Genomic DNA, 27598 nt, shown 5'->3' with positions numbered 1-27598 from the left:
TGGCTGTGACGCAGGCAAGAGAGAGACAATTGCACAGCCTCAGTCCTCAGGAGAGCTGCAGGCTCCAGTGCTGGTGCCTGAGGAAGGCAGCCCAGTGCCCAGGCAAACAAACTTAGCAGCAGCCATGACTACATTCAACGAGGGAACATTCCCTCTCATTCAAGAGTGTTTAATCTTCATGTCGCTCAACACAAGTCAGTAGTGCAGCAATATAAATACAACTGAGGAACTTCCACCCTTTCGGCTCTTGTAGCTCAAAAAAAGCCAATGAAACAAGTTTCCAGTTTTTAAATTAAACACAAGGAAAAGGCAATCAACTGCCCACCCATCCACAGAGGAGTAGTGGCGTCCTTCATGCCAGCAAGAGGCTGATTTCTGCACCCCACAACAGCAGCACAGTGAGATAAAGGAGCCAGGATGGTCACACACCTGCCTCCCAGAGCCCAGGCAGTAGAGACACTGTCCCTTGGTGCTGGCACTCACCATGGGATGCCTCTGGGCACTGAGCTCCCTTTTCCACCGACTAAAGGACACCAACACGTTGGTAGGAGCACAAAGGGCTCTTCAACCATAACATGAGGCTGCTACTGCCAGCCAGAGGGAGCAGCCAGCTGCTGGGAACTGAAGATACCAACCTCTGTTAGCCTGGGTTGTGCAAATCTTAAGACACCCCCCCCCAAACCCAACCCCCCTGGTAAATAGCATTTCAGAACTGAGATATGGTTAATGTCCAGACTCACGGACGGCCTGGCGACCAACAGAAGCTGCTGGGGCCACTGAACAACATCTCACAGCTTTGGAATTAAGCCAGACATTAAACACAGGTGGGCACAAAAGGTGGGAAACCCAGGCTCTGGTACCCAGGGGGAGAGCTTGCTGCAGGAGGGGGTCTCCTAGCCCAGCCAATTACCACAGACAGGCCAGCTCTTCACACCTGAACAGGCACCATGCCATCAACACTCCCAGTGTGTAATTTAGAACAGCTACAAACCCCTCTCCTACCTGCAAGTCGAGGAGTGTGACCATAGTGTTTAGATTCCCCCTCCTCTACACTCCAAAAGCAGCCAAGTGCATGTGAAAGGACAAGTCTATATTAAAATAGTGCTTAAACCATTAGGGAAGGTGGGAGTAAAAGAGAAGAAAGCTGTTGGACAGCACAAGTAGCCCCTGGAAAGCTACTGGAGCATGAAAGGAGCTCAGAGCACAGCTCAAAGCACAGCCTTGACCTTCCTTCTCTGAGGAGCTCCCGAGGAAAGAGAGCTGGAAGTCCATGGGTGTTTCCTCCACTGCAGTCTGAGGTGGGCTAGGAAGGTCCTGCACATTCACAGTTGCTCCAAGTGGTTCTGTCCTGCTGCTCTCCAGACACCAGCTCAGTCCTTTCCTGATGCCTCACCTGGGGCTCACAGCTGCCTTCTCCCTTTGATCTCCCTTGAAGTTCAAATTCAAGTACAACCAGATTTAACTGAAAAGAAACCCACAAAACCAAAGGTATTTTCTGTGAAACGAGTTAGCAGCGTTGTCCTAATCAAAGTGGCCTCCAAAGGCCCTTGTAGGATAGGGACGGGAGCGGCCTTTCCCACTGAGCTCCAGCAGAAGGCCGCCTGAGGGGAGCTATAGGATTTCCTCCCTCTGGTTCTTGGGTTTGAGCATCACTTGTCCATTGCGCAAGGAGCCGTTCTGGCTCCGCAGCAGTTTCCCTTTCTCATGGTCAGGCCATGTGAAGATGGCTTCATCGCTGTCCAGTTCAGACTCCGAGTGCATCAGGCTAGTGTTGAGGACCTGGGATTTCTGTCTGCCACCTTTGAAGGAGAGAGATTCTCAGGTCAGAAATACTTCTGCTACTGGTCAACAACCTCACCTGACTCCATTCCCTTTAAGACTCTTCCTATCATGTCAAAGGAGCAGCCTAACCAGACTGCCCTGTGCAGCTCAAGCCAAAGCGACCCTGTTTCAGATACTTTGGCATGACAGGGATCACAAGACTCCAAGATATTGCAAAGCACAGCAAACAGGTAGGAAAGCAAATGACATTACCAGAAGGGGCTGTGAATATATGTGAGAGCTTGTCTCCCTGACCTTGCTTGGGGCATTGCCTAGAAAGCTCTCTGAGTGCTAAAGGCTGTGGTAAACAGAATATGCAGGTGTGTGAGAGAAGATCATGGTGTTCTTCCTACCCTCTGTACTCTCCTCTCTGCACCTCTTGCCCAAAAAGGAAGAGAGATAAATTAGCAGGATGAGTTTAGATTAAAGCACAAGGACAGGAGAGAGATATTTACTGTCAGCAGAGAAAACACTTAAATTGAGCTTTTCCTTAATGGAGAAATGCAACATTTCCTCTGTTTGCAGAATGCTCCCTGGACATACCTAGCAAGGAAAAAGACTTTAGTCAGCTGCCAGCCTCAGAAGCAGCAAGATGAGCTCAGTTACCAGAGAGCAAACAGTTGAGACACATTTGCTCCAGCCTGGAGAACAATAAACCCTTCATTTAACAGTGCAGCTCTTGTGTGCAAGGTGACAGATGCTCAGATTAAAGCAGAGCTGGGTGCTGAGGGAGGAAAACACCCAGGTTTTCTTCAAGGGTATCTGTACGTATGCAGCTGGGACAGCCCGGTTCTCAGAGGAATTGTCTGATCAGCTCTGTCGCTGCAATGCCCTCCAATGCTGCTCTTGGGTTCTGTTCACTTTGCTGCAACACCATGAAATGGGATAATACTAGGAGGAGCAGTTATTTTTCACTAGCAAACAAGGATCAGGGACTGTTTTCCATGCACACTTACCCCCCCCCCCCCAAACAAAACCAGGGTGCACGCTCTTATTAGAACCACACATTTCAAACTATCAGAACCCAGTGGAAAACTTCAGAGCAAGAGAAGTTATAGTCAAGACCCAGGTTTGGGCTGCCTGGGTCAGGCTGTTCTGCACAGCTTACATACATCCACTTCCTACTTCTGTGATACAGAGACATTAGGACCAGGACAGTTTAGGCTCCAATTTCTAAACCAAAGGGATAACTTGACTGTATTCAGATCTGAAACAAACTCTTAGATCTTCTGAGACTCATCTGTCAGTGCCTAGCATCACGCTTGTTTCACTCTGTGATTTTACGTCCACTGAGGAAGAGTGTTCTTAGTCAGCATTCTGGCAATGCTGAGCTCTTCCCTCTCACGTTTTACCTGCTTTGGGATTTGGTTTTAACTCCAGGCTTTCTTGATCCGTGGCATCCAAAATCTTGTATTTGCTTTTTCTCTTGGCTTTTCCTTTTCGTCTAAAGGGGAAGAAAAGGAATCAAGAGACAGTCCATTACTAAAAAAGGCTGAATAAAAACCAACTCTGATCTTAAAAGCTTATTTCAGATTACCTTCACATCAGGAAATAAAACAGTGAAAACATTTCCTTTGTTGCACATTTTTAGGTTAATCCAAATCTTGCTTCTTAACTGAACCCAGACTTCTAGGACTTCAATGTTTCACTTGAAACACTAAGTGACAAAAACTAGAGTCCCAGGGCTAGGCAGATGACCTGCTGGGTTTGAACCTTTCACCTAATGCAGCTCCTAAAGCACTGATACAGTGTGGGGTTATGGCCTCAGTCCTACCTTTTGCAACAGCAGATCACCATCCAGGATAAGATTCCAAAGGCAACCACAATGACAAAAGATGCAATGATCACATACAGGACACTCCACTCTGAAAGCAAAACACCCCAGAGATAAAGACGGTTTAGCACCTCATACATTTGATGGTGTGCACTTCAGATGACTATTTTTGCAGAGAGAAAAAAGGAAGGTCTGACCCTTTGCAGAATTAGAGGCTACCACCCATCACTGACAGCACCACTAACTCATCCATGGAAGCCAGCCTCGCTGCAGAAGGGCAATGTGTGTTAATTAATTGCTTTCTCCTGGCAGGAAAGCCTCTGTAGGGGCATGACAGAAACAAGGGGTGATTTATACATTAAGAATGGACTCAGATCTTAGGGAGTGCTCAGTGAGAGGTTCTGAAGAGAACTCCCTTCCCTATCCCCTGCCTAGAAGGTTGTGTTGTGAAACTGGGGCAGGGACTTGGTGAGAATCATGTCAGAGATACTGTGAGAAAGGTGCCTGCTACTCTGCCCACCCTGGCTTTCAAACACTGTTTGCTTTCCCCAGGTTGCACATACCACAGTTGCTTTCACCATCTCCCATCTGCACCCTGATGAAGTTCTCCATCCAGAAAGGGTCACAGATGCAACGCTTGGTGAAGGAGTCACAGCGCCCATGCTCAGAGCAGTTCAGCTGACACGCTATGGACCAAAACCAGCAAGGTGAACTAAAAGACTCACACATGAGGCAAAACCAGGACATTACAGTTCAATAAGGACAATTCCCATAGGCTCTATTTCAACCTAGTCACTCATAGACTAGATTCATAGCCTAGCCATAATCACAAGCAGTAACAAGTGCAAACATAAGCATGTAGGCTCATCCCTAACTAAAAAGTCCCACTTGACTAACAACCTAACACACATAATATGCTAAGAAAACTCTGCCTAATAAATCATGAATTTGATATGAAAGTTATGGAATTCATATATTTGTAATGGAAATGTTTTTAAATAGGGTTTTGATTTCCAAATTCAAACCCAGCCTGCGAAACAACCAACAAACAGATCCTTTAAAAGGACCAAACAGAACTGAAGAGAGGCTTTTGAAGGCCACAAAACCACAAGATTAGAAAGTCATGAAAATAATTACTTTACATAATTCTAGTTTAAAATATCTAACTGATCAGCAAATGATCCTCACAGAATGGAACTCATGAAAGAAAAACAGTGCTAAGGCAAAGCTGTAACAAAACGATGGAAAGGCAACATTTCCTTCAGACTGATGTATGTGCTGCAGAGGAAATGAGTATGTTCACAGCTACCAAGATCTGCAGTTCTATTGTTTTCAGTATGACACTCATTTTGTTGGCTCTATTCCATTAACACAGGATTTTAGTTTTATAAGGATCAATCTGCTTTTGATTTTGCAAATTTTTATCTTCCTAGCAACACAAGTAATCATTTACATAAACAGTGAATAGACAGAGCCAATGGGTAAATAACTGATTAATGTGTAGTCTAACAGACTCTTACTTACTGACTGTGTTAATTTCCAATGCTCTGAAGATGAGGAAATCTGACTGTTGTTTCCTTAGTTCGTTTTTTAGTGTCCAGGCTACCTCTCGTCCTTTGAATATCTGATGGGGAGGCTGGTTCTGCACAAAAAACACCATCTTCGTGCTGGAATCAGACAAAAATGATCACCTGCTGCTTCTCCAAACCTCAGGTACAGAGACATTCTCCCCAGTCTGTCATTAGAGGGACTTATTCAGCATCCCAAATTTATTTGAGGATTAGACGTCTGGTTCCATCTTGAAAGCAATGATGGTAGAGCTGGTCATACAGCACAAGACCCTTCAGGACATCTGAGCCATCCATATTCTCAAAGGTAGGGCTGGACTGTTCTTGAGTTTGCTTATCACACACATCTTTGCATGCTCATGCTAAGCACACAAATCTCCAAACTTTAAGGTCATCCCATTTTCATAAACTCCCTCCCTTAGACTTTACTACACACAGGACCTGGAGGCTCATTTAACTGCTCAGCACAGAGCCCCAGCATCTGAGAAGACAGTGAAGGTTTACAGTCTTTTGCAAAGCTTTGCTTAAATGCACAAAGCATTCTAGGCAGAAAAAAACCCCACAGGTGTAGAGAGGATACTGTACTCTGCATCTTTTAGTGCATTAACTTTATGACAGAAGAACTTGCTCCCCTAGGCTCACTCGCCTTGCAGAGCCCTGTGTATCCTTCAGATTCACTGAAGGATGCTTCACATTTACTATTACCAGTGAGCCTATGAGTCAACAGCATGTTAGCAAAGCCCTCAGAGTATGTGAACAGCAGCTGGGGGAAAAAGATCTTTTTTGAACAGTACAAGCTACTTTGAAGGTTGAGGCAAAAAATGGGATCTTCAAGCCATCTGTCAGAAAATAATCTGCGCTTTTGTAACACTTCCCACTCTTTTATTTACTTAATAAACACGAAGCAGATGAAGTGTTCATTGCAAGGATCCCTTACTTGCCTTACTCAGTGAAGAGCAGTGGCAACTGGCCTGGTCATGGCAGAAATAGAAAGGTAATATTACAACAGAAAGTGCTGGCTCTTCTCTTCTGAGCTCTTTAGGTTTGCACGGATAATGAATTCTGATTTTACTGCTACAGCAGGCAACGTGGACATGAAGGAATCGATACGTTACAGAACTCAGGAAAGTGTAAAGTACAACTGCAGATTTATTGCTGACTTGCTGCATCATTTCAAGCATGTCCCTTAAATCTTTTTCAGTGCTTTATCTACCTTAAAGCTACTCAACTTTAGTAAAAATTAAGTGCAGTGTTGCACTTATTTCAACAGATTACCACTCTGCCCTTGATAAACTGTTGCCATGCCACTCACATGCATGTTCAGGCATCCTCAAACACCCCTACAGCAACGATGGACCACTGTCAGTATGGCGATATGTCCAGCTGCTGTGACAATGCTGTAGTACCAGCAGCTGAAGTTTTCTGCAGAACAGTGCATTACCCTAACCAGCCACTTGTGCAGAGGTAGAAACATCCTTCAGATAGTCTTCACAGTTTTCAAAACCAGGTAAGATTAGTTCTTAATGTAATTAGTTCTTAAAATACAGATTTGGGGGGCAAAGACTTCAGCAACAGCAAACAGTTTTTAAGGACAATGCATCATCTCCAGAGGGGAAGATGCATCTCCAGAGACCTGCCTGGCAACACACCTTCTCTGACCCAAGCAAGCAGGAATATCACATGTTAAGCAACATTTCCACACATTCCACTTGTCCAGGCTATTTTCCAAGAGAAAACAGCCCTTGGTTTACTAAACTCTCAAGCAATCCCCCTCCAGGTACAGTCCCAGATGAACCCTACCTTTGCTCAGTGTATGGCTGGATCTTTTGCACAGTGATGTCGGAGTCGAGGACCCCCAGCAGAACGCCTATCTGTCGGATGAACATCCCCTTCTGCCTCTCCGTCAGCTGGCTGACATTAACATCCAGAATTATCTCCACAAGGTTGTTTTTCCTAGGATCTAGTGTGAATGTAGATAATACAGATCCTTAGAACTTCTATTTAACAGTCTGGGGACAAGTCAGGTTTCTAGTATCTCTCTAGAATGTTTCTGCTTTGAACACAAGATTACAGAATCACATAGGGCTTGCTAGTTCAATGCAGGCAACTGTGCTATAGCACAAAACCCAGACTCACCAGGTTTGACTTCCACTGTGGTCCTTTCCACATCACTCTCTCCTTTGGCATCTGTTACTCTGAGGTGGAATGTGTAGGTCCCTTCTACCAGATTGGACAGAAGGAGGACAGGGTGATGGTCTGAATTATTTAAGACTTCCTGAAAGGCAGAGCAAAATAAGTAGCAGGAAACAAACTAAGCATGATATCTCATCATGCCTGGGGATAGCACTACAAGGTAACATGCACAACGAGCTTTATAGTTGCTCAGGAGCTGTCAGTGCTTCTTTCACTGAGTTTGTGATGCACCAGACTGCCATTTAAAAAAGAAACCTCACCCCAGCTGCAGGGCTCCCCTCGTCCCGCGTCCACAAGTAGCTGACAATTCCCTTATCATCAGAGGACTTCGATCCATCTAACTCAGCTGTACTGGTGGGCAGGGTGATGACAACATTACCAGCAATCTTTGCAACTGGTGGCTTGTTTATTTCTAAGCAAACAGAAAGGAAGCAGTTGGAGTAAAAATCTGGTAACATCTAATAAAAAACTACTGCCTTAGATCTCCACTCTACGCCAGCAATCCTGGCTAACCCTGAGAGAAGGGAAATTACAAACTGCAGGATTCAGCTGAAGATACTGTCCCTCCAGAAAAGGGTAAATCCCTGACTTAAGAGAAGGCCATTTCAGCATCCTCCACATTATTTTGCACCCATTCCTTACTCTTACTGTGCCTCTGAACTGCTCAGAGGTAACCTGTGTCTTGGGCAGCTCTGCTCATGGCTGGACATACCTTCTTTGACAATGACGTTGACAGAGCTTTGGCTCTGCAAGTTCCGCTCATCTTTAACTGTCAGAGTAAACTCATACGTCCCAACCTGAAGGCCTGTTACAGTGGCAATGCTGCTGTTGGCATTCTCCAGCTTGACACCATCCGGGCCCCTAACCAAAGCACAAGAGGATCAGTTCAAGCTTTGCACAGACCACAAGAGCTCACACCAAACAGGAGGCTTGAGCTCAAGCAGAGTATATGGGGATGCAAACAGACATTACCTGGAAATACAGCATCCTTGACAAAAGCAAAATTATTTCCTCCAGTTACAGCAAGATAATCAAAAGAGGAAGTGCAGCATTCAGAACAAAAGTATAATTTCTGGTGGTTTCGTGTTTTGGTTATTTTTAAACCAGGAGAGCACTGACACCAGCATTCAAGTAGGGTTTAAAAAGTGGTACTTTCAGCAGAATTGGCTTGAGAATTGCACAATAAGCCATTTTTTTTGCAGAAAAAGTATACAGCAGAAACAGTTCATTTCTAAGAGCTTCACACACACTTTGCTTTAGCAAACAGAAAAAGCTACTGCAAGTTGCTCACAGATGTTTTCCTGGATTCCCTAAAGCACTTCAGTGTATTTAGAGTCTGAAAAGAAGCGTGACAATGAGAACACCACTGCCCCATTCAAACATTCTGCAAAAGCATCAATTTGGAAAGCCCTGCTGTTGTTGGATAACAAGAGTCTCCTTTATAAACCATAACCACGCTTCATCAGGCCTAGAGATGAAGGCAAAGCTACCTCTAAAGCTCAAGCACAACTCCACCTCTCTCTAATTAAAGATAACATAAACATCATTCTAGTCACTGGTAAAGTTTGTCAGGGCCAGTGTGACCAGGATTTAACACAAGTAGGAGGATTCTTGTTGTACATTAAAGCCCCAGCAACATGCATAAGAACAAGTTGGAAGAAGGTTGGTTACTCAGGGAGGTTGTGAATGCTCCATCCCTGGCAGTGTTCAAGGCCAGGTTGGACGAGGCCTTGGGTGAGATGGTTTAGTGTGAGGTGTCCCTGCCCGTGGCAGGGGGGTTGGAACTGGATGATCTTAAGGTCCTTTCCAACCCAAACTATTCTATGATTCTATGATACCCACCGGGTTTTTTCCCAAAGAAAGGAGACTATCTTCTGGTCATCTGAGCTCTTGCTGCCATCTAGAGTGGTGCTGTCCACAGGAAGAGTTAATTCTTTATCTGGACCAGCATCTGCCTTTGGGGGTTTATTGTTCTCTGAAAAAGGATGCAGTATTTTTCATACACACACCACAAACCCCAGCAATAAGATTTTTTTCCATGATTCCTAGTATATTTCTTGCCCATTATCTCAACCTTGCACTCAAGTGATGTTAAAAGCAGTCAGATCAGTGTTTCACTCACACGTCTGCAATAAAGGCAAAACAAGATGTAGAAGTTCTGATTTTTGCTCTCATTCTCTAAAGACTACTCCACTTTTCCTGCTCCTGTCCTGGCACCTAGCACTATGGGCAGAGACAGCTGCTTGGAAATACAATCTTGCCATTACACTGGGATAACATCAGTTAGACTACATTGTGTAAAATAAGAGAACAGCCTAGAAAGGCAATAAATCAACAAATATGAATATCAGCAATATACCAACCCAGAATGGTCCTAAATTAGAGCAGCTTTTCTGAAGGCAGCACAAAGCTACCATAAACTCCAGAGTACGTTGACAGATTGATGCTCACCTTTAACCTCTGGAATGGAAGTGCCAAAAGCAGCTAATGGCAGCTTACCTGGCTGGACTATCACAGTGACCTCTGCTGTGGACTGGTGCCCAGCAGAATCAGTCACTATTAGCTGGTAAGTGTAATCCCCTTCTTGCATTGCAGAGAGCTGCAGCACTGGTGTTCTCACCCCCTTTGAGAAAACATATTCATGTATTAAAACAAATCCTTATGCAGATGAAAACAGAGAGAGAAGAATCTGCTTCCAAAATAACTATTATCAGCAGGTTTTAGGGGCTGATTACTAACTCCTGCTATGGGGCCAGGAGTCTGTGCCACTTGAGCATACAAGGCACTTACAGCTAAATTTATACACAGCAACACAAACACTGTTGTGGAACGTAACAAGAGTAATGCCATACAGGTGCTCACAATGTCTGAGATTCAGTAGTTAGCAACTCAAGCAAACCCTGTGGGGAGCCCTGTGCAAATCATACACATCGTGAAGCTGATTCATGGATTTTCTTATTCCATAGATTTGACAGTAGTAATAATCTTTAACAGAAAAATGATGACATGGAAACAGGTTCCATCTTACACTGTTCAGGACTGAGGAGTATCTGGCCAGTATCAGCAAAATTTAGAATCCAAGGCTCAACTCAAAAGATCCATCCCATTGCATTTGCTCAGCTTAGGAAATGCTTCGCCTGGTACAGTGGGTTATCCTGTGTGACTAAATGCCATCCTGACCAGCAGATACTTAAAAGGGTCACACAGTCTGGCTTCCACAGCTGCTTAAGAATCCCTGCTATACCATCTCTGATTCAGCTACCACTGGTGTTCTGAGAAGTCAGCAAAAGAACACGCTTCCCTAGCAGCCACACAGGTTCAAGTGAAATCCATGGGTGTGATCAAGTTATGCTGAGACCTGTTGTATGGCATTGCTCAAGAAAGAAAACAGGATGCCAGTGAAAACCTGTGGCTAAACTGGTACACAGCTGAACCACTAAGCCAATATCAGCTTCATGCTGATTTAGTTTTAAGTATATATTTAATCGTCACATGCTTGCTCTGTAGGATTATCAAAGACATTTGCTAACAGTCAATTAAAAATGGTTTGATTTTAGAGAAAAAGCCAGTTAACCAGTAACCCAAATTGAGTCCTGGAGACCTGCACTGACCTGCATCTCCATCACCTTCCCTTTGCTGTTAGGGCTGAGCAGCCACTCATAGCTGACAATGCTGTGATCATCTGTGCTCTGATTCCCATAGAGGGTGATGGAGTTCTGAGGCAGCGTGATCACTTGGTTTGGGCCTGCATTTGCCACTGGAGGATAATCCACTGCTTTGTTCACAGTCAAGTTTGCAGTGGTGGAGTTACTGGCACCATCTGAGTCCACGACTGTTAGACTGAAGTGGGAAAAGTAAGAAGTGAGAGCAGTGAAGAGTCATAATCATCAGAGCTGAATACAAAACACTGGCTGGAGTGAAGTGAAATCGAATGCAGGTAGTACTACAAAACAGAACTGCTTTTTGCTAAATCTAGATGTGGAAATCAATCTGATTAGTTCATATATCAACTGCTTAAGAGGAGACAAGCATTCAGCTATAGGTACTCAGGTTTATTTTATTTTAAATAGATCTGCTGATGCAGGGTATGGACATCACACCAAAATACAGAAGAAAGGGAAAACACAGAACAAACAGGAAAGTAAAATCAGTTACTCTTTATTACTCACGTATGTGAATAAAACCATTAGGCCTCATTCACTTATCTGGGACAAACACACTGCATTTAAAAACTGGATTTAAAGCCTGCATTTCTTCCTAAGTCTCTACTCAAGCAGTTTAGATTTGATATTTCAAGAGACATTTTGTAGGGCTGGCAGACCATTCGTTCCCTTCTGCCATCATCTTAAACCAGTGCTACAACGTAAGAATAGAAAGTAGCTGAATAGCTTATCTCTTCTGAAGTGAAAAGCTATAAACTACCTGAAAGTGTAGAAGCAGAGAGAGGACATCACAAAATAGAGTTCTCTCCACGTTGATTTTCTTTTCAGGAATCTTGTAGGTTTTACTCTCAAGGGATGAGAACTGATCAACTTTTCCAGGGAATAACCTACCTGAATGTGTAATTCCCGGGTACCAGGTTGGTCAGTGTCAGTATGGCAGTATCACTAGAAACCTTCTCCTCTCGCAAAGGACCCTTTAGTTCTTCCCAGTGATAGCTGACAATTTTATCATCATCAGTGCTTTCTAATTATGGAAGAAAATGCACATACAAGGAGTTGGGAAACGCTGCTTCACAAACCCCAGATGTTCAGTCCCCAAATTCAGTACTGGTTTAGTGGGCAAAGGCATTTTTGGTGCAAGCCCAATTCATGTTTATGAAACCAGACTAACACTTCAGGAATCTCTGATGCACAGATAACCCAAACTGTGTGCTCTCCTCCACCCTGTTTGACAGGTATACTCAAACACCCTTAATCCCAGGTTTCTATGTGTGCTGGGGGAAAACCCAAACCAAAGCACTTACAAAATAAAGCTAACTGGGAGTAAACCAACTTAAAATTATTTAAAGGAACTCTCCTCTTCTGGCAGGAGAGGCTGGTTCTTTTCACTAATGCGTGTTTGACAGTGTCACAGTTCCCCTTAGACTTGTTCCAAAGGGCCAACCCAGAATCCAACACACAGAAGCCAGGCTTGTTAGACAGACTGCTGCATTTAAAACTGCAGGTACTCACGGCTGCCATCAATAACAGTCGAAATGGTTGGCAGTGAAATCTCCTGGAACTGTGGGGACACGATGGCAACAGGAGGCCGATTCACCCGAGGCTCTGCAATGATATCCAAGCTGTTAGAATGACATCTACAGGCAGATCATGATAAAAAGCCCTGGCCAAGGAACTCTACAAGTAAAACTACTCGGCCTTTGTGTGCCAGTAGCAAACAGAATATGTACTACACATCCTCTTTCATCTCCCCAGCCCTATCTGTACCCTCAGTCCTGCAGTCAACGAGTCCAGGAGAGGAGTCCAAAGTGTGGAATTGCTGCGGCCCACAGCTCCAAGACAGCCAAGATCAGACTGACTGCAGAGAACTGCACAGTCAGTGACAGTGATTCATGCTTTCAGCAAGTTAGACACCAATTTGGGGAAACAGTGTGAACAACAGGGATTTATGAAAGCAAGGAGGTGGACTGCCATCACATTAGTTCTCTGAAGATGGCTGCTTTGCATCAGTTCTCCCATACTGGTCAAGCATACAAGGACAGACAACAGTTTCACACCTCAGGAAATGCCTTAATGCACATACATATATCTTGAGTTTACAGCACAACGAATTTTCACTACATGAAACCACTGTCCAGCCAAATAAGCCAAACACCACGATGCAGGTACTGGTTTGTCAGAGACAGGTGAAGTTAAAAGACACAATGCCAGTGACTCACTTGGATTCACCGTTACGTTCACATAACCCTCTCCACGTGCATTCTCCCCATCAACGACGACTTTGAATTCATACAGACCAACAGTAAGCTGGAAGGAAGCACAAAAGATTATTTACCTTCAGGATGGTCAGGAGCTATTAGAAGATTGAGTTACCATGTTTTAGCACACTAGCAGCATAAACCATGGGCAATTATACTTCAACCTACGCACACACAGCAAAGGATGGTTTCCAAGCCAAAAGGGTATTACGTATCTTTCAATTTACAATGGGCTATGCAGAAACCAGGCTAATATTTCTTTGCACCACAGGTGCTTGTCAGTCAAGATTTATTTTCTAGCAACAAGAAGAGAGATAAGATTAGTTCAGGTTGTCTGGTCACAGGAATCTGTATGAGTGGACTGCATTTGAGATGAGGAAGGCTGAATGGAAGAGAAGAAAATCTCTTCTTGGGTGTTTTCACACAGGGAAGTATTTCTTCCCTTCCTTTCAGGTGACATGGATCAGACAATAACCCCTTCATCATTAACTGTTGAACCAAATGAGAGGGTGAAAGAGGACTATGCGCTGGACAATGATCGTGATATCCAAAAAGCTGAAACTCTGAGAGAGACAGACATGCTCCTTTTGAAAGGCTTCCATCTGCATGATATCGCGACTAAAGCCTGTAGGTGTCTTCTGAGTGCAGCAGAATCCAAGATGCTCAAAGGAATGTCTCACAAATACAGAACTGCATATTCACACAACATTTAAAGCCATTTCCCTGTTAAGAATCCTTTCAGTGTTAGAGCTTGTCTAAAAGCAGCAGCCAGGGACATGCTATGAGAAACTTCACAGCTCTCGTTAATGGAGTCAGCAAGTCCCTCTTTCAGTGGGACTTCAAGGCTTCAGACCTGAACAAACCACCACACTGCTTCAGAAGCAGAAATATTCACAACCCTTTGTTAATGCTAAATTGTGTCATTTGTATGGCTTGACACACTGCTGTAGGCAGCTTTTAGATCCCCAAATCAATTTCTTCCTTCCCTCATGCCAGATCAATCTTGTTTTTAGAAGAGACTTAGAAGAGGGCTTGCAGTCAAACGTTGGCTGCCTGCCCATCATGCAATTTCCTATTCATCTTGAAATCACACACAAGTCTTTCCTGGCTGCCAGGGTCCCCATCTTCTCCACTTAGCATTTAACACAACAGGATACGAAGCAGCAAAAGCTTTACCTTAGACAGCTTGAGGGTCTGGGAGTGTTTCCCTTCCATTTCTCCACTGTAGTCTTTTGGATGAGTGATCAATTCCCACTCATAGGAATAAGTGGTTCCTTAAAAAAAATAATTAAAAAGATACAGACATCTGTTTTTAAAAGGCTGTCTTTCTGCCATGATTAAAAAAAAAAAAAAAAGCAAAGGTATTAAACATTTACAAGGCACATTCTGCCACGCTACGGAGAAATAAGACAGCTTGGAGTTTGGGCTGCAGCTTTTTGGGAATATACCCAGGAAAAAAGACAATCTGTGCTTCTAAACACATGTACTCTGGAGCCAAAACCCATCTTTCAGCCTCTAAGGCATTAAAGAGCTTTGGAACAATCACAGCTCCAGGATAATGAGAGAGAAAAGTTGTATCATATCCTCAAGTCCTGCAGACACAATGTAATGTCAGTTTTTGAACAAGAATGCATCTATCCCTGTTGCTGTACAATACATAACATGCTCACTTTTCCCCTGCAGCCTCCCACTGCCACTGTGGACAGAGTTATAGATATGAACTTTACAAATACCTGTGAACAATCTGCATGATGAAATGAGGAGTGTGATGAGCAGAGAAATGTGTTCCTCAGTGTGCCAACCCTCCCAAATCAGATTCCAAATCACCAAATGAAAGATCACTTGCTAAGACAGCTTGTCACCCATCAGCAAATATCCTGAATAGATGCTGAAGATCCACTGCTTCCTCAATAGCACTCGAGAACATGCCATCTCCCAAATCTAATGACTTTGTAGCACTTTCAATGTTTTTTGTGCCTGGCTATTTTCTGCGAGTGGCAGCATATGGTAATAGCACAGGATGAAAAACTTCCACAGGAAAGTGTTCCCTGACAAAAGACATTTTCAAGACCATCTTTATTTAATGCCCTATATAACACCCATTTGCCATTTCACCATCACAAGCCCTTAGCAGAATTCCCAGGGAAGCCTTACCAGGTGGTTGCTCAGGGAGCACAAATGCATTCAGCTGAACTTCATTCTTTGGCAGGGTCACTTCAACGCTGTCTCCAGCAGAAACCACCAGTTCCTTCATAACTGAGAGGGAGAAACACAGAATTGAAAGAGGAACAGGGAACATAAATAGGTACATCAAAACCACCTTGGTGTCAGCGTCTGTGGAATAAAAACCAGCTACAAATGGCTGTATTTTGTAAATATTCCATCACTCAATATAGCTCCCATTTCAAGTTTTGCTGTCATTGTTAATGCAAAAGCACTAATAGGGTTTTAGAGTTTTAAGACAAGCCCAAAATGGCTCAGTCACCTCTCCCTCTTTGCAGGCCCTGTGCAGCTCCTGCTCCCTTTCTAAAGAGCTGAAACATGACCTCAGGCCCTGTACAGGGGAATCTATTCACCCAGGCCCAGCAAGATGGAAAGGGTTTTACCTGACAGGTTTTTGGCGGTGAACCCAGCTGCAGCCCCATGACACAGCAAGACAAACACTGCTGTTTACCAACCTGCAGCTCTAGACCCTCATAAATAGATGAAGAATCCATGGTATTTCTTTTTTGAAACACTGCCTGGGGGCTGAGATTTTTTTTTAAACTGCATAACTACTTCACTGAGTATGGAACCTCAACATTCAGTCCTGGTCCTTTTGTATTTTCTTTTCAATCCCTGTCTTTCCATTTCATTTCAAATAAATTGATAGGTTGTTGTTAAAGACTATGGGGTGAAGACTTGAAAACTACAGCCAGTGGCATTTTTCTTCTTGTTTGTAGCATTAAGTTAGCCAGAAAGTTGACTGCACTTCGGGTGCTCAGGTTCTCACCTGGAGTGGTGGCAGCAGTACTTGGTGACACAGCAGTGGTGGTCTGGGTTGTAGGAACACTGCCATTTGTGGGAACTCCACTTGGCACAGAAGTAGCTGTCTGCATCTTCGCTGTGCTTTTCACTAGCACAGGGCTGACTGTGGGCAACACATCTGAGGAGTGAGGATGGATCAAAGAATCATCTGGCTGCCCAGGCTTCTCAGTCTTCCCTGTGGCTGTCAAGCCCTGTGCTACAGGACTGGAGAACGTAGCCAACACTGATGGTTCTGGTGCAGATGTTCCTGTGTGGATCTGTAAAGCAAAAAGCTGTCTTAGTTTGACTTGAACACCGAATGCCAGTTTTATTTCCTGTGTTTAAGCTCACTTCGCCTCCTCCAGTTAGAGGCTGAAAAGTCCCTGGTTTGTTTTTCCCAGAAGCAGGATATTTTATGGCTTCCTCTTTTCTCCTCTGCATTGCTTCTCCATGTTTTTTCTCCACAGCAGATAGGCCATTTCTAGCTCAGCCGAGCACTAGTTAAGACCACAGATTTAACTACAGCACCTTAAGTACCATGGCTGCTCATGTGGCAAGCACAATGAAAGATCTAGGCTCATAATTGCAGTGAGTGCAGCTAAAAGAGAGGTGGGGTAAGACAGAAGCATGAAACAGGGACCATTTGGTCTATTTTGTCCATGTATTCTAAAGCCCTGCAGTTGGCAAGCAGGGAGCAGGAGGATTGCACTGGCATTTTTATGGAATAATCAAATCACTGCAGCAAGAGGAAATTCATTTCAGAATCACTCTTCAAAGCAAGGTGAGCTGCCCCAAGCAGCTCCCTGCGTGCATGCCACAGGAGATGCTACTGGGGCAGAAAGCTTGCTCACATCCATACAGGATGAGGCACTTTATTGAAAACAATCAAAGTGTCAGGAACTATTTCCTTCCTTTCATCACAAAATTCCTTTTACAATACCCAGCCCCATTCTAGTTGTTAGCCTGCCAGGCAATACTCTTGACAATTTGCTTTCCATCATGAAGAACATGTGTGCAGCAGATTTTGTTGAGCTAACTCTATTTTGAGAACATCTGCTAAATATTTCAAATGAAGGCATTTACCATCTTAGACTTGGGAAGTGTTTTGGAGCTGAACTACCCACCCCTAGAGGAGCTGATCAAAAGCTCATACTAGAGGAAGTATTCTCAAGCTTTTACACCATGCTGTGGGGCATTCAGGCCAGGAAACAGGCACTGGAAAACGCTTTAGACCATAGTGAACAAAACGATGCTCAGTGAATGGGCTGGGCTTCAGAAAACACTAAATGCCAGCTGAAAAACTCAAGCCATGTTGCATGTATTAAACAGCCAGCCAAGAGTAGCAACAAAAGCAGCACAGGCTTCTCTGCAAGAAATTCTTTTTGCAGTTGGGCCAACTGTTTTCTGTCCCATCTCTCAGCTAACTTTCCTTCCGTCACCAAATATAAAACATCTCAATCCATCAGTAGGTTTGATTAATATCGCAGCTTTATGGACCAAAGAATCAAATGCTATTTGCTAGTGTAACAGACACGAGCTGGTTTTCTCTATTTGCTTACTTGCTGATGGATTTCTTTTATCTTTAACAGAACTATGGATTCTCTGGAACAAAGATGCAGGCAAAATCTGGCATACTGCTCCATGCTGCTCTCCATTGGCAGGCTCAGGACTGTGGCTGTTCCAAGCAGTATCACCTTGCACCCATTCATAATTCTGGTCAGCTCAGGATACTGTCTCCCTTTTACCCAGGTTAGAAATGCTGGCATGAAAAGAGGAGCAGGAACTCAAGACAGACTCTGCACGGGAGCAGAAGGTCTCCTTGACTTCATTCCACTATGGGAGACCACTTTTTGCTTAGCAGACCAGCATCTACCTGCTGGGCACAGCAGCCAAGGCTCCACTTTGGTAACATTTTCGGCGAGTTGGATACTTCCTTGACTTACTTTTTTAATGCTTAAAATAACCCACTTCACAGTTAAGAGAGATCCTCTCCCTTCCAGAAGTCTTTGGGATGAACTGACAGCCAAACGTCTGAGAAGAGCTGAATTAGATAAGCTTTGCCTGGGGCAAAGTAACAGTCAAAAATGCCTCAAATGCTTGCAAGCTGAGACATTTCTTATCTTTACTCCATAACCCTGAATTCTTCAAAGCACAGAACAGATTTCATTCTTGGGGATGAAGGAGGAAGAGACTAGAAGTTTGCCAGCTGTCCTACCTCATTAGCTTAGAAAGTAGAGAGAAGTAGCATATTGGCCTGAGTGAACATAGGAGTATCAGACACTTCTGACTCCAGCTGCTAACTGCCTTTGGCCTGGGACAAGTGACCTGGCGTCTGAAACTCCTACATGTGTAAGGTAGAACTCAACTACATGCATCAGAACCCACACTGAACCTGTGAATTGAAAGAATAATATCTGCAGAATTTTCTTTCATGTTTTTAATTTAAACGGGCCTTACTTTGCTACGCCTGGTCTGAATTTACAAAATAGGCTCTTTTCAGCTTAGATTGTGTCCTAGATGAGCTGTTTGTAAAGATCCCTGACACAAACATGTGGTTAATGTCACAAAGCGTGTCAGAGTTAGTGCTGGCTGTGAAGAGAGACCTTTTCTCCTCCCTCAAAGGGTAAAAGCACCCAGCACTAGCAGGAAGCAGGACACCAAGAGTCAAACACTGGGCTTGCTAGGGCCAGCGGTAGTCAGAGCCGAGTGCAGGAATGAGCTCTCTGGCTCTGCTGTAGCAGCTCCACTTTAAAGGCTGCAGCCTTTCCCAGTCTGCCTGCAGAGCTGCTGCAGTGCTGCAGCAGCCCTTCACATCAGCAGTGCTGCACTTAAATACTCCTGCTTGGCTATCAAATGCTGTATTTTAAAATTGACAAGTATTTCTACAACAAGGCAGAAAAAAACCTGGTGCCTGGAAAATGTCAGTCACTTTAATGGAAAAGCACAAATTCTCTTGCTTAGTTAAGGGCTGATGATCAGGGTGTGCTCTGGTTCATCCTGGTACACTCTCCTTCACCCACCTCTGGTTCCATAGCATGGGTACAGTAAGACCAAATGTAGCCCAGGTGAAGTTGTACTGATTTCAGCATGCATGTAACTTGCCTTATTTTGGTCCATCAGCAACACAGCTTGGAAAACTCCCTGCTTTAGCACTGACCTCCTGCAGAGGCTGGCCACATCCCAAGTACACAGCCTTGAATGTTATCTCCTTGGCCTGAATTAAACTGCTCACAGATCAGAAATGCAAGGACAGCTGCATAGCTTGCTGTGTAATTTTGCAGGTGAAAGTTGGATGGTTCAATAAGCAAGGAATTAGCCCAGGGCTGGAGAGAACCAGCTTTAGCTCAATACTCCTGTTAAGGTGGAGTTTTTAATTCTTTCTCCTCCACAAAGCCTCCATCCTAAACCTCAAAAGCCTGACTGCCAGGAATTCCATCACAGCCAATGTATTTTACTCAGATGTTTTTATTTAGATGAATCTGCATTTTGTCAAGAGATACGGACTTCCTTCACAGCAAGAACCAGTAAGGAGAAGAAAAAGATCTTGAGTCAGCCCTAAAAGCTGTGGAGTTCTAGAAAACCAAACATTTGTGTGGCTTTAGTGCATGATTTCACATGCCACCCGGGCTGCCCTGGAGCTCCCAGCAGTGTCACTTGGCTGCTCTCCACATCCTGCTCCACAGGGTGGTGGCTCAGACCAGTCACAGCCCTACCTGGAACCAAGATTTGAATGCAAGGGAGAGAAACAAATTCAGTTAAGTTTCCACAACAAGAACGTAACTACACAAAAGAGGCACTGGGCTTCGACGGTGCCAAATCCTAGAAACATGGCAAAAGGTATTTAAGGAACAGTTTCACAAAGCAGAATTCTTTCTACAAACATCATTTAACAATGTAAACGTGCCAATTTCTCTTTACCATCTAGATTTACTAATTTAACATTGTACTTGTTTGTAATAGACTAAAATGGTTTCATTCAACCAATGCCAATGTAAGCTTTTGTGGATTTGAGAACCTGAAGCAGTCTTCAACAACAGAAGAAAAACCATAGCATTAAGATGCCAAGCCAAGCAAGCAGCTGATGTGAAAGTACAGTGGAAACTCCACGCAGGAGTCTATAAAATACCATATTTAACTGCTTCTATTCAGCACTCAAAGGAAAACAGCTTATTTTAGTTTTGTGGGTCTAAAAAGGTACTTTTACAGGTAACAGTTTGCAGCTCCCAGGCACTTCCCACTGACATCACATCTCGCTTTTCCTTCTACCTGGCAAATACACCATGTGATTATACAAGAGATTAGCATTAGCATTATCATGACCTCCATCTCTGCTCCCCTTTCCAAAGATAGTTTATCCTGGCTAGGAAGAGGGGGAGAGAAAAAACCCTACCACCCAATAAAGCAAACAAAAACCCCAACCCTTGGCCTTGCCTTGTTGACAAGAGGCTCAAAAAAGGCATCCAGAAAGGTACCTTATCACTTAAGGGCTTTTAAGTCAAAGTCTACATAAAGCAAACTGAGCAGAAGGGTGACAGTTGTCCAAAGCAGCCCCATTTCAGCCCCAGCAATCCCTTACCTGTGCCAAGCCAGCACCATCCACATCACTTGATCTGTTCACATTATTGCTTTTAGGAGGGAACAGGCTTTTGGGTTTCTGCTCTCCTGGATTCTGTCCATTTTTCTTTTCATTTGGATGGCCTTCAGGAACAGGCCTGTCTGCCACTAAGCGCCTCAGTGCTTGATCCTTCAAGAGCTCTGCTTCACTTCGGCTGCTTCTAGATTTGCTGTCTGATGCTCTGGCTGCAGCCTCCCTGCTGGGGCTCACTGCTATATCCCTTTTCAGGAGTTCTACCCTGTTACCTGCCACGCTCTGCTTCTGCAATGACCTCCGCAGTCTTTTTGTCCTCTTGACAGGGATGCCCCAGTGCAACCACTTGTCAAACCAGGTCTTCACATCACCTTCCCTTTGAAACGTTAAGAGGTGCTCTGTGCTTTTTGATTTCTTTAAAAACACCAAAACAGAGTCAGAGAAGCCAGTCCTGTTTGCCTGACACATGCCAGGGACAGTGCAGTTCACCTGGATGCACATGTTTTCCAAGAACCAAAAGGCATCACAGGTGGGGCTCTGGCAGCAAGCAGCCTGACAGGAGCGCACGGTGTGAAACCCTTCCAGCAGCTGTAAATGGTGATCTTCCCACCATCTCAAACGGCCACCAAACAGGATCTTCCCTGGCTCACATCTAGATCGGTTCCAGTTTGCATCTGGGAAAGAGGAGGGAAGACAAAGACAATTCTCAACCCTTTAAAGTAACAGGCAGTAGATACTCATCACTGTTGTCAAGATTAATTTAGGGCACAGGAGTAATGCAGAGAGGGAGGACAGGACAACAAAATGAAGGCTTCTCAGAAATTATACCTGGCCTCGGGACTTAAACAAAGTTTTAAGCAACAATCTGCACCTCCTACCAAAGGACCACCCCCCTTTTTGACAGTAATGGACAGTAAAGTCATTCACAGCCAAAGAAGTGAGAACAGAAAGGTTCCTGTTTCAGAGAGGACTGTGAGGCACAGCCTGGACAGCGAGGCTGAGGCTACACAGTGAGTTAAAGAGGCACAAACTGATAACACAAATTAGGTCAAACATTTTTAAAAGTCAAGTCATTTAAGAGCACAGATCAGCACTAAAGCAGCAACTGCTTTACATATTTTTTCTACATTTTTCTTAGCATGAAAAAAAATCAGAATGCTTGCAAGGATCAATGGATTAAAGGCTTCCAAAATTCAGAGCTCTGGAGATTAAGGACTCCCTAAAAATAGACTAATGAGCTATGAGGCTGTTATGCTGTGCTGTGTTCATCATCCAAGGGATAACAGGTCACTGGAAGATTACAAACTGTCGCTGGACTCTGAGTAGTGCGGATGCAGATGCTCCAGATCCAGCTCCCTGTCTGGCGAAAGTGGAGTTCTTGAACATAACACAAATGGGAATCTTTTTTCTCCATTAAAATAGTCTGAATTTCAGTTCTAATACCCTTATTCCCATTTCTTGACAGCATATAAAGAAAAGTTCAGTAACATTACTATCCAGTAACCCTGAATACAGACTTCATGTTGCATTATACCCACATTCACTATGTTTGGAACTAAACAAACGGGAATGGATGTAGAGACTACTGATCCATCTGTCTCCGTGAGAAGTCTCACCCCACTTCTCCTGTAACTTCCAAGTTACAAACAAATTAAAGATGAAGTATATTGGGGGACAGGAGAAAGACTGCACAGACCTCCACATCTCATAAACCAAACAGAAGTGATTTAGTGATGGCTCTGTGGTGTGTTTCATGATTCTTAGAAGACATCATGCAAGGTCCCCACTGCCTGGCACTACTTGAACCATTTGACTTCAGGATTCTAGCCACAAGGACACTTAACCTCACACTACTAAGATAGCAAGGAACTCCAATCCTCTGAATCAAAGTGGTATCAAAGTGTTATCACTTTGACCTTAATCCTGCACCATACCTCAGGGGTATGGAAAGTTATAGTACTTTTATAACCTTTTGTGACCTGATTAGCATTGTATGACTGAAGAAAGCAAGTGGAGAAGATTTTTTGTTGTTAATTTTTTTTTTGTTGTTCATTCAGTTATCCCAAACACCAAAACAGGTGTAACAGTTTCTGTACTCCTGGTCATTAAAGATAACACACAATGGTTTTTCTCACCCAGAATGGATTAGCCAGTTTTTTGAAATGAAGGAAAACGGCCATATTCACCTACCTTTTGTGTGGAATCCTTGCTACACCAAGAATTTCAAGTCAAAAAAAGGAACTAACACCACCACAAGGAAAAGTCTGGTTTTGAAACATCAGAAAGCAGGAAACAAAAGTGACATTTATAACTTACTGCGAAGCCAGCTCAGTAAAGGCAGTTTGAAGACAAGGCTCCAGAAAGCTAGTATGAGCTGCAACAGAATGCACCTGGGATCTGTGACCAACTGATGGGGGACCAGAGCTCCCTGCACGTGTCTGAACCCACAACTGTGCAGAAGATGTGGAAGCTCTTCACTCAAGCAACATCCAGCTGCTTGAGTGTGTAAGTGAAACTTTGCATATGTTCGTTCCACAGAGAGCAAGTTTGACATCAGCACCTTTAAAGTCATCACCATCCTTGTCACACTTCATGAACACACAGCACTTCCTTGGAGAGCAAGCAGACAGGCAGCCTGCCTGCCCAGGGCAACAACCGGCCTCATTACACTCCAGAGTGCTTGGACTGACAGTCACCCTGACACAGGGACAAGCACCTGGCACTAACCTGATGGGTCTGAAATTAGGACAGGATATGGGCTGGGGGAGTGTACACACACAAAAGTTGTATGTATGTGTACACACACACTCCAGCCTTAAAGAAACAAGTAGCTAATGAAAGAATAACACTATCACTGGGAATTTCAAAAGGATCTTATCCATTCAAGCTCAGTTGAGTCTAAAAAAAATTAACTTCCTATTAAAGGTGAAGCACTGTCCCTAACATATCCCATGAAAAGAATAATGTACTGCTTCCTACATCCCCAAAATGCCTCCTCCTCCTTGCTCAGTGCCGAGATGTCAGCCCTGGCTCATACACACTACTCAAATTATCAACTTGACACAGAACCCAGTGAAATTCAGCAGCAGCTTTCCAGTAACAGGCTTAGAACTGGGGCACAAACAGAATGGGCCAAAAGTGTTCCCAGGGAAAATTATCCCTTGCGAAAAATCTCCACATAACACAAGTATTATATTAATTCATCTAAAATGTAAACCCTGAATCCTCATAAGCATTTCTCCTAAGCATGCCAGAGCCATGACTTTGCCCAGATGACACAACACCACCATGCTGAGAGCATTCTGCTTCTCTTTTAACTTAGTGCTAAACCAAGATGCAGAGATCTGAATTATATTTTTGGCCAGATTTCACTTCCAGAACTCCGCTAATGCCCACAGAATCTGGTGCAGCACCTGCACTAGGTGGACACAGACCCGCACCACACAAGAGGGCAGTTCCAAATACAAGCAGAGTTACTAACTCCTCCTTACTGAGAGCAGTCTGATCTATTTCTTTCAGTTCCTTGTGCTGAAACCACACACAGCAGGCAGATACAAGAATTCAGAGGCTGGGTCAGGCCAGTAAATCTGGTCACTGATAGCATCAACACCAGCAGCTTCAGAGAAAAGCACAAGAAATGTGTCAGCACAAACAGCCCTGAGCACGAGTTCTCTCCTAAGCCCCAGCAGCCAAGCCAGCCTTGCACAACACACATCACAGGATGCCTGCACAGCGAGTGTGCTTAGTCACTTCTTAACATTGGCTTTGTCATTTTTTTTATTCCCTAATGTATCAGTAGAAAAACTGCTGCTCTTCTTAGGACCTCAGGAGTTCCTGTGCCAGCAAAGCAGCTCACAGCAGGGAAACAGAATGGACAAGAACAGTTTCTATTAATATGCTCAGGTTCATGGGTTTGCTCAGGCACTTAATCCCTCCTGATATCAGATTAATGATTAAAGACTTGACTCTATAGACTTTTTAAATCCATCACATGTAACCAATTATGTCAACACAAGTTCCTTTTACACAACTCCACAGCCACAATTCCTCCTCAGCTTATCAAACTGTTGCTAAAGTGACACAAACAAGACCAAAAGAACAAGCACTCTAGAATGGAAAATGTCCCCACATTGGGATAATTATGTCACATAGATACACTTTCCATATACTTCATGGCTTTAACTCTCCCACGCAGACCAGCCCTCAAATAGAGCAGCACTCTCCAGAAGACACTCCTGGAGTGACACTGGATCCACAGTCCTACACCTCTAAGATATTACTAAAGGCAGGAAATGTCACACAGGGAGTCCAGTCTACGAGGAAACCCACAATCCACCCGACATACCATCCAAATACACAGTGCTGAGTGCCCTTTGCTAGACCAGGAATACAAATACATCTTCCCTGGTTCTAAATTAGCTGCTTAAGAATCAGGTCAGGATCTGAACTTTAAAAGAAAGCCAAACAACAAACAAGCAAAACCCCACACAATCCACTACATGAAAGCCTCATACAAGCCACTAACTCAGTTATTTACTTGAGCAAGACGTTGGTAACTCAAGGTTGAACAGGAAATAAAAAAAGCAAACACAACTCCTCATAGGCAAATACAGACTATTGACACAGCATTTGGGGAGAGTGTTAAACATCTGAGGGCTGAAAAACCATTCCTGCCTTCCCAACTTGCTTTGAGTAACCCTCAGATGAAATCATTTTCCAGGTATTTTCCACTACAGTAGCTGTGGGACAGACAGATCTCTGCTGCTGACCACCTCAATATTCAAAGTAACAGGTCCTTATCAGAGCAAGTTAGGGTTAGAAGAAGAAATCCCATTACACCCCACATCTTTCCCACCCTTCCGATGGCTCATTTAGTAACTGTAATAATTTCACTTTCAGAGTATATTGAACAAGTGAGAGGCACGATATCACAAAAACTACAGGCAGGATCCCAGAGAGAACAGGAGACTCTCACCTGCTGAGGAGCACAAGGCACACAGGCAAGCGCACAGGTAGAACAGCTGCAGACTTCTCAGCTCCCTTGCAGCTTTTCCCAGGCAGTATTGTGACAGAAATTGGGCGCTAATGCTGAGCTTGGCTTCCAGCCTCTTCTCCATGGCCTCTGTGGGCAGCAGCAGGGCTCTAGAAACATGCAAGATATGAAACACAAAACATCCACTAGTAGTTGGTATGTTCTCGCACTGATCCCGGCGACACTCTAAAGAGCACAGAGCATTTGCAGAAGTAAAGGAACATCTTATCTGCTGTGACTTAGTCCAGCTGCTGCTCAGTAACTACCAACATCTGATACTGAAGCAAAATTTGTAGTAGCAAACTTCCCGGTGTTGAGCCACAGCAGGCTACCATGGAGCCCTTCCCCTCATCCTTGGGATTTCCTCCTCCAAATTCCACCACTTTCAGTGGCAAAACTTCCTATATATCTACTATGCAGTCTGCTGGATTGCAAAGATACCTGTGAGAAATTCCAGTTCCAAATACACCCCAGGGGACGGACACCCAGGAGCAACACGAGCATAACACAGGCTCTGATGAACCCAGCACATCTGCTGGAGATGTCATCGCCTGCACATTGGTGCAGGCTGGTACCAGCCAGAAACAAAGAGAAACAAGAATACAGCAACATTGAGAAACACAGCACTAAAGACGCGCTTTGCCTCGGGTTTTGTTCCACAGGGCAGAGATCACAAAACCACTGATAACCCTTCCCAGCCTTCCTAATGCCAAGGGCTCTTTTATAGCCTCATATAGTACTGAAATGTAAATTAGCTTTGAATAATGTGAAATGAAAGCATAAATTATTTCACAAGTAATCGATAGTGTCTGATGAAGCACCTTTAGTCACAAGCAGTTAAACCTGCCATTTCTAAAGAATGAAAGGGAATATTGTTACAGGGAATACTGGGGATGTTCTCACTGACAGCCAGACCCACCAGCCCGCTGCTCAAACACTCCTGTTTGTTAAACCCCAAGGGAATTTCACTCCCCGACCGGCAACAACGAGCGTGAGCTGCAGAAAGGACACACACGGGAGGAAAACTTGGCGATGGGAGATGGAAGCCCGCGGCTGTTCTGCCAACGGGTCGGTAACGGAACTTCCCCTCCCGGGCTCTGCTCCGCCGTCACCTCGCTCCCACAGGGAACGGCTCGGTGCAGGAGGCCTCGGGAACAGCCGGGCTGCCCCGCTCCTGCCAGGCCGGCGGGACACGCCGACAGCGGAGGCCCCAAGCCGGAGCCGCCTGTCAATGCCCCAGGACCGAGAGGAAGCAGCGCAGCGGGTACGTACCAGGGGCGCATGGTGAGGCGAGCCCAGCGGCTCCTCGGCAGCCTCAGGCGGGCGGTAGGACCGGGCCGGGCCTCCAGCGCGGCGGGCCGGGGGGCACCGCGGCCTCCTGCCCCGCGGCCATGGCGCCAGCAGCGGGCACCCGCTCACCCTTCACCCGGAAGCTGAACCTTCGCTTCCCGGAACCGGGACGGCCTCCGCCGGCGCCTGTCGGTCGGTGCCGGAGCTGCAGATCCGGTTATCCCGACGGTCCCGGCTCTCTGCGGGGGGGCGCTCCCTCAGCAGCGGGCCAAGAGGCCGCGCAGCCACAGCGGATTTGCCCACAGGCCGCGCGGGGGCGGTGACTTCAGGGACCGCCCAACAAGGTGGCAAGCGGTTGGGCTGTGGCGCGGAAGCCGCGCGTGGATTGGCTGGAAGGCAGAACGGG

General features: G+C 44.8%; 2 protein-coding genes across 3 annotated transcripts in view; one reads left to right on the top strand and one right to left on the bottom strand.

Annotated features, from left to right (window-relative positions):
* NCDN (neurochondrin) overlaps positions 1-27598 on the top strand; it is a 33954-nt gene that overhangs the window by 2635 nt on the left and 3721 nt on the right. The window lies entirely within an intron of this gene.
* Positions 130-27407, bottom strand: KIAA0319L (KIAA0319 like). Of its 2 annotated transcripts, XM_061360797.1 has the most exons (21): positions 27175-27407; positions 25846-26012; positions 20859-21544; positions 16269-16560; positions 15431-15532; positions 14453-14550; positions 13238-13325; positions 12531-12623; positions 11910-12042; positions 10968-11196; positions 9856-9979; positions 9199-9331; positions 8069-8217; positions 7617-7768; positions 7300-7438; positions 6964-7123; positions 5120-5262; positions 4159-4281; positions 3596-3686; positions 3174-3265; positions 130-1799 (listed from the first exon to the last, which is right to left on the bottom strand). In XM_061360797.1, the coding sequence occupies exons 2-21, from the start codon at positions 25985-25987 to the stop codon at positions 1612-1614; spliced, it is 3357 nt and encodes a 1118-aa protein (XP_061216781.1). In that variant the 5' UTR covers positions 25988-26012; positions 27175-27407; the 3' UTR covers positions 130-1611. The 2 variants fall into 2 exon arrangements, with proteins under 2 accessions (XP_061216781.1, XP_061216782.1); XM_061360798.1 differs by lacking the exons at positions 20859-21544; positions 27175-27407 and having other exon boundaries at positions 25846-25971.

The sequence above is a fragment of the Neopsephotus bourkii genome, unplaced genomic scaffold, assembly GCF_033783945.1.
Source record: "Neopsephotus bourkii isolate Nb327-2 ecotype Australia unplaced genomic scaffold, CSIRO-AGI_Nbou_v1 NB_1036, whole genome shotgun sequence".
Classification (NCBI taxonomy): domain Eukaryota; kingdom Metazoa; phylum Chordata; class Aves; order Psittaciformes; family Psittacidae; genus Neopsephotus; species Neopsephotus bourkii.
The sequence above is the reverse complement of the archived record's forward strand: the minus strand, read 5'-3'. Positions and strand labels throughout refer to the sequence as shown.

Excerpts from the sequence above, each read along its gene's own strand:
- KIAA0319L (XM_061360797.1), bottom strand. The coding sequence starts at position 25,987 with ATGGAGAAGAGGCTGGAAGCCAAGCTCAGCATTAGCGCCCAATTTCTG. Across the intron at positions 7,769-8,068 it reads CAACGTCATTGTCAAAGAAG|AAATAAACAAGCCACCAGTT; the intron begins GTATGTCCAGCC and ends CTGTTTGCTTAG. Across the intron at positions 3,687-4,158 it reads AGATGGTGAAAGCAACTGTG|AGTGGAGTGTCCTGTATGTG; the intron begins GTATGTGCAACC and ends TTTTGCTTTCAG.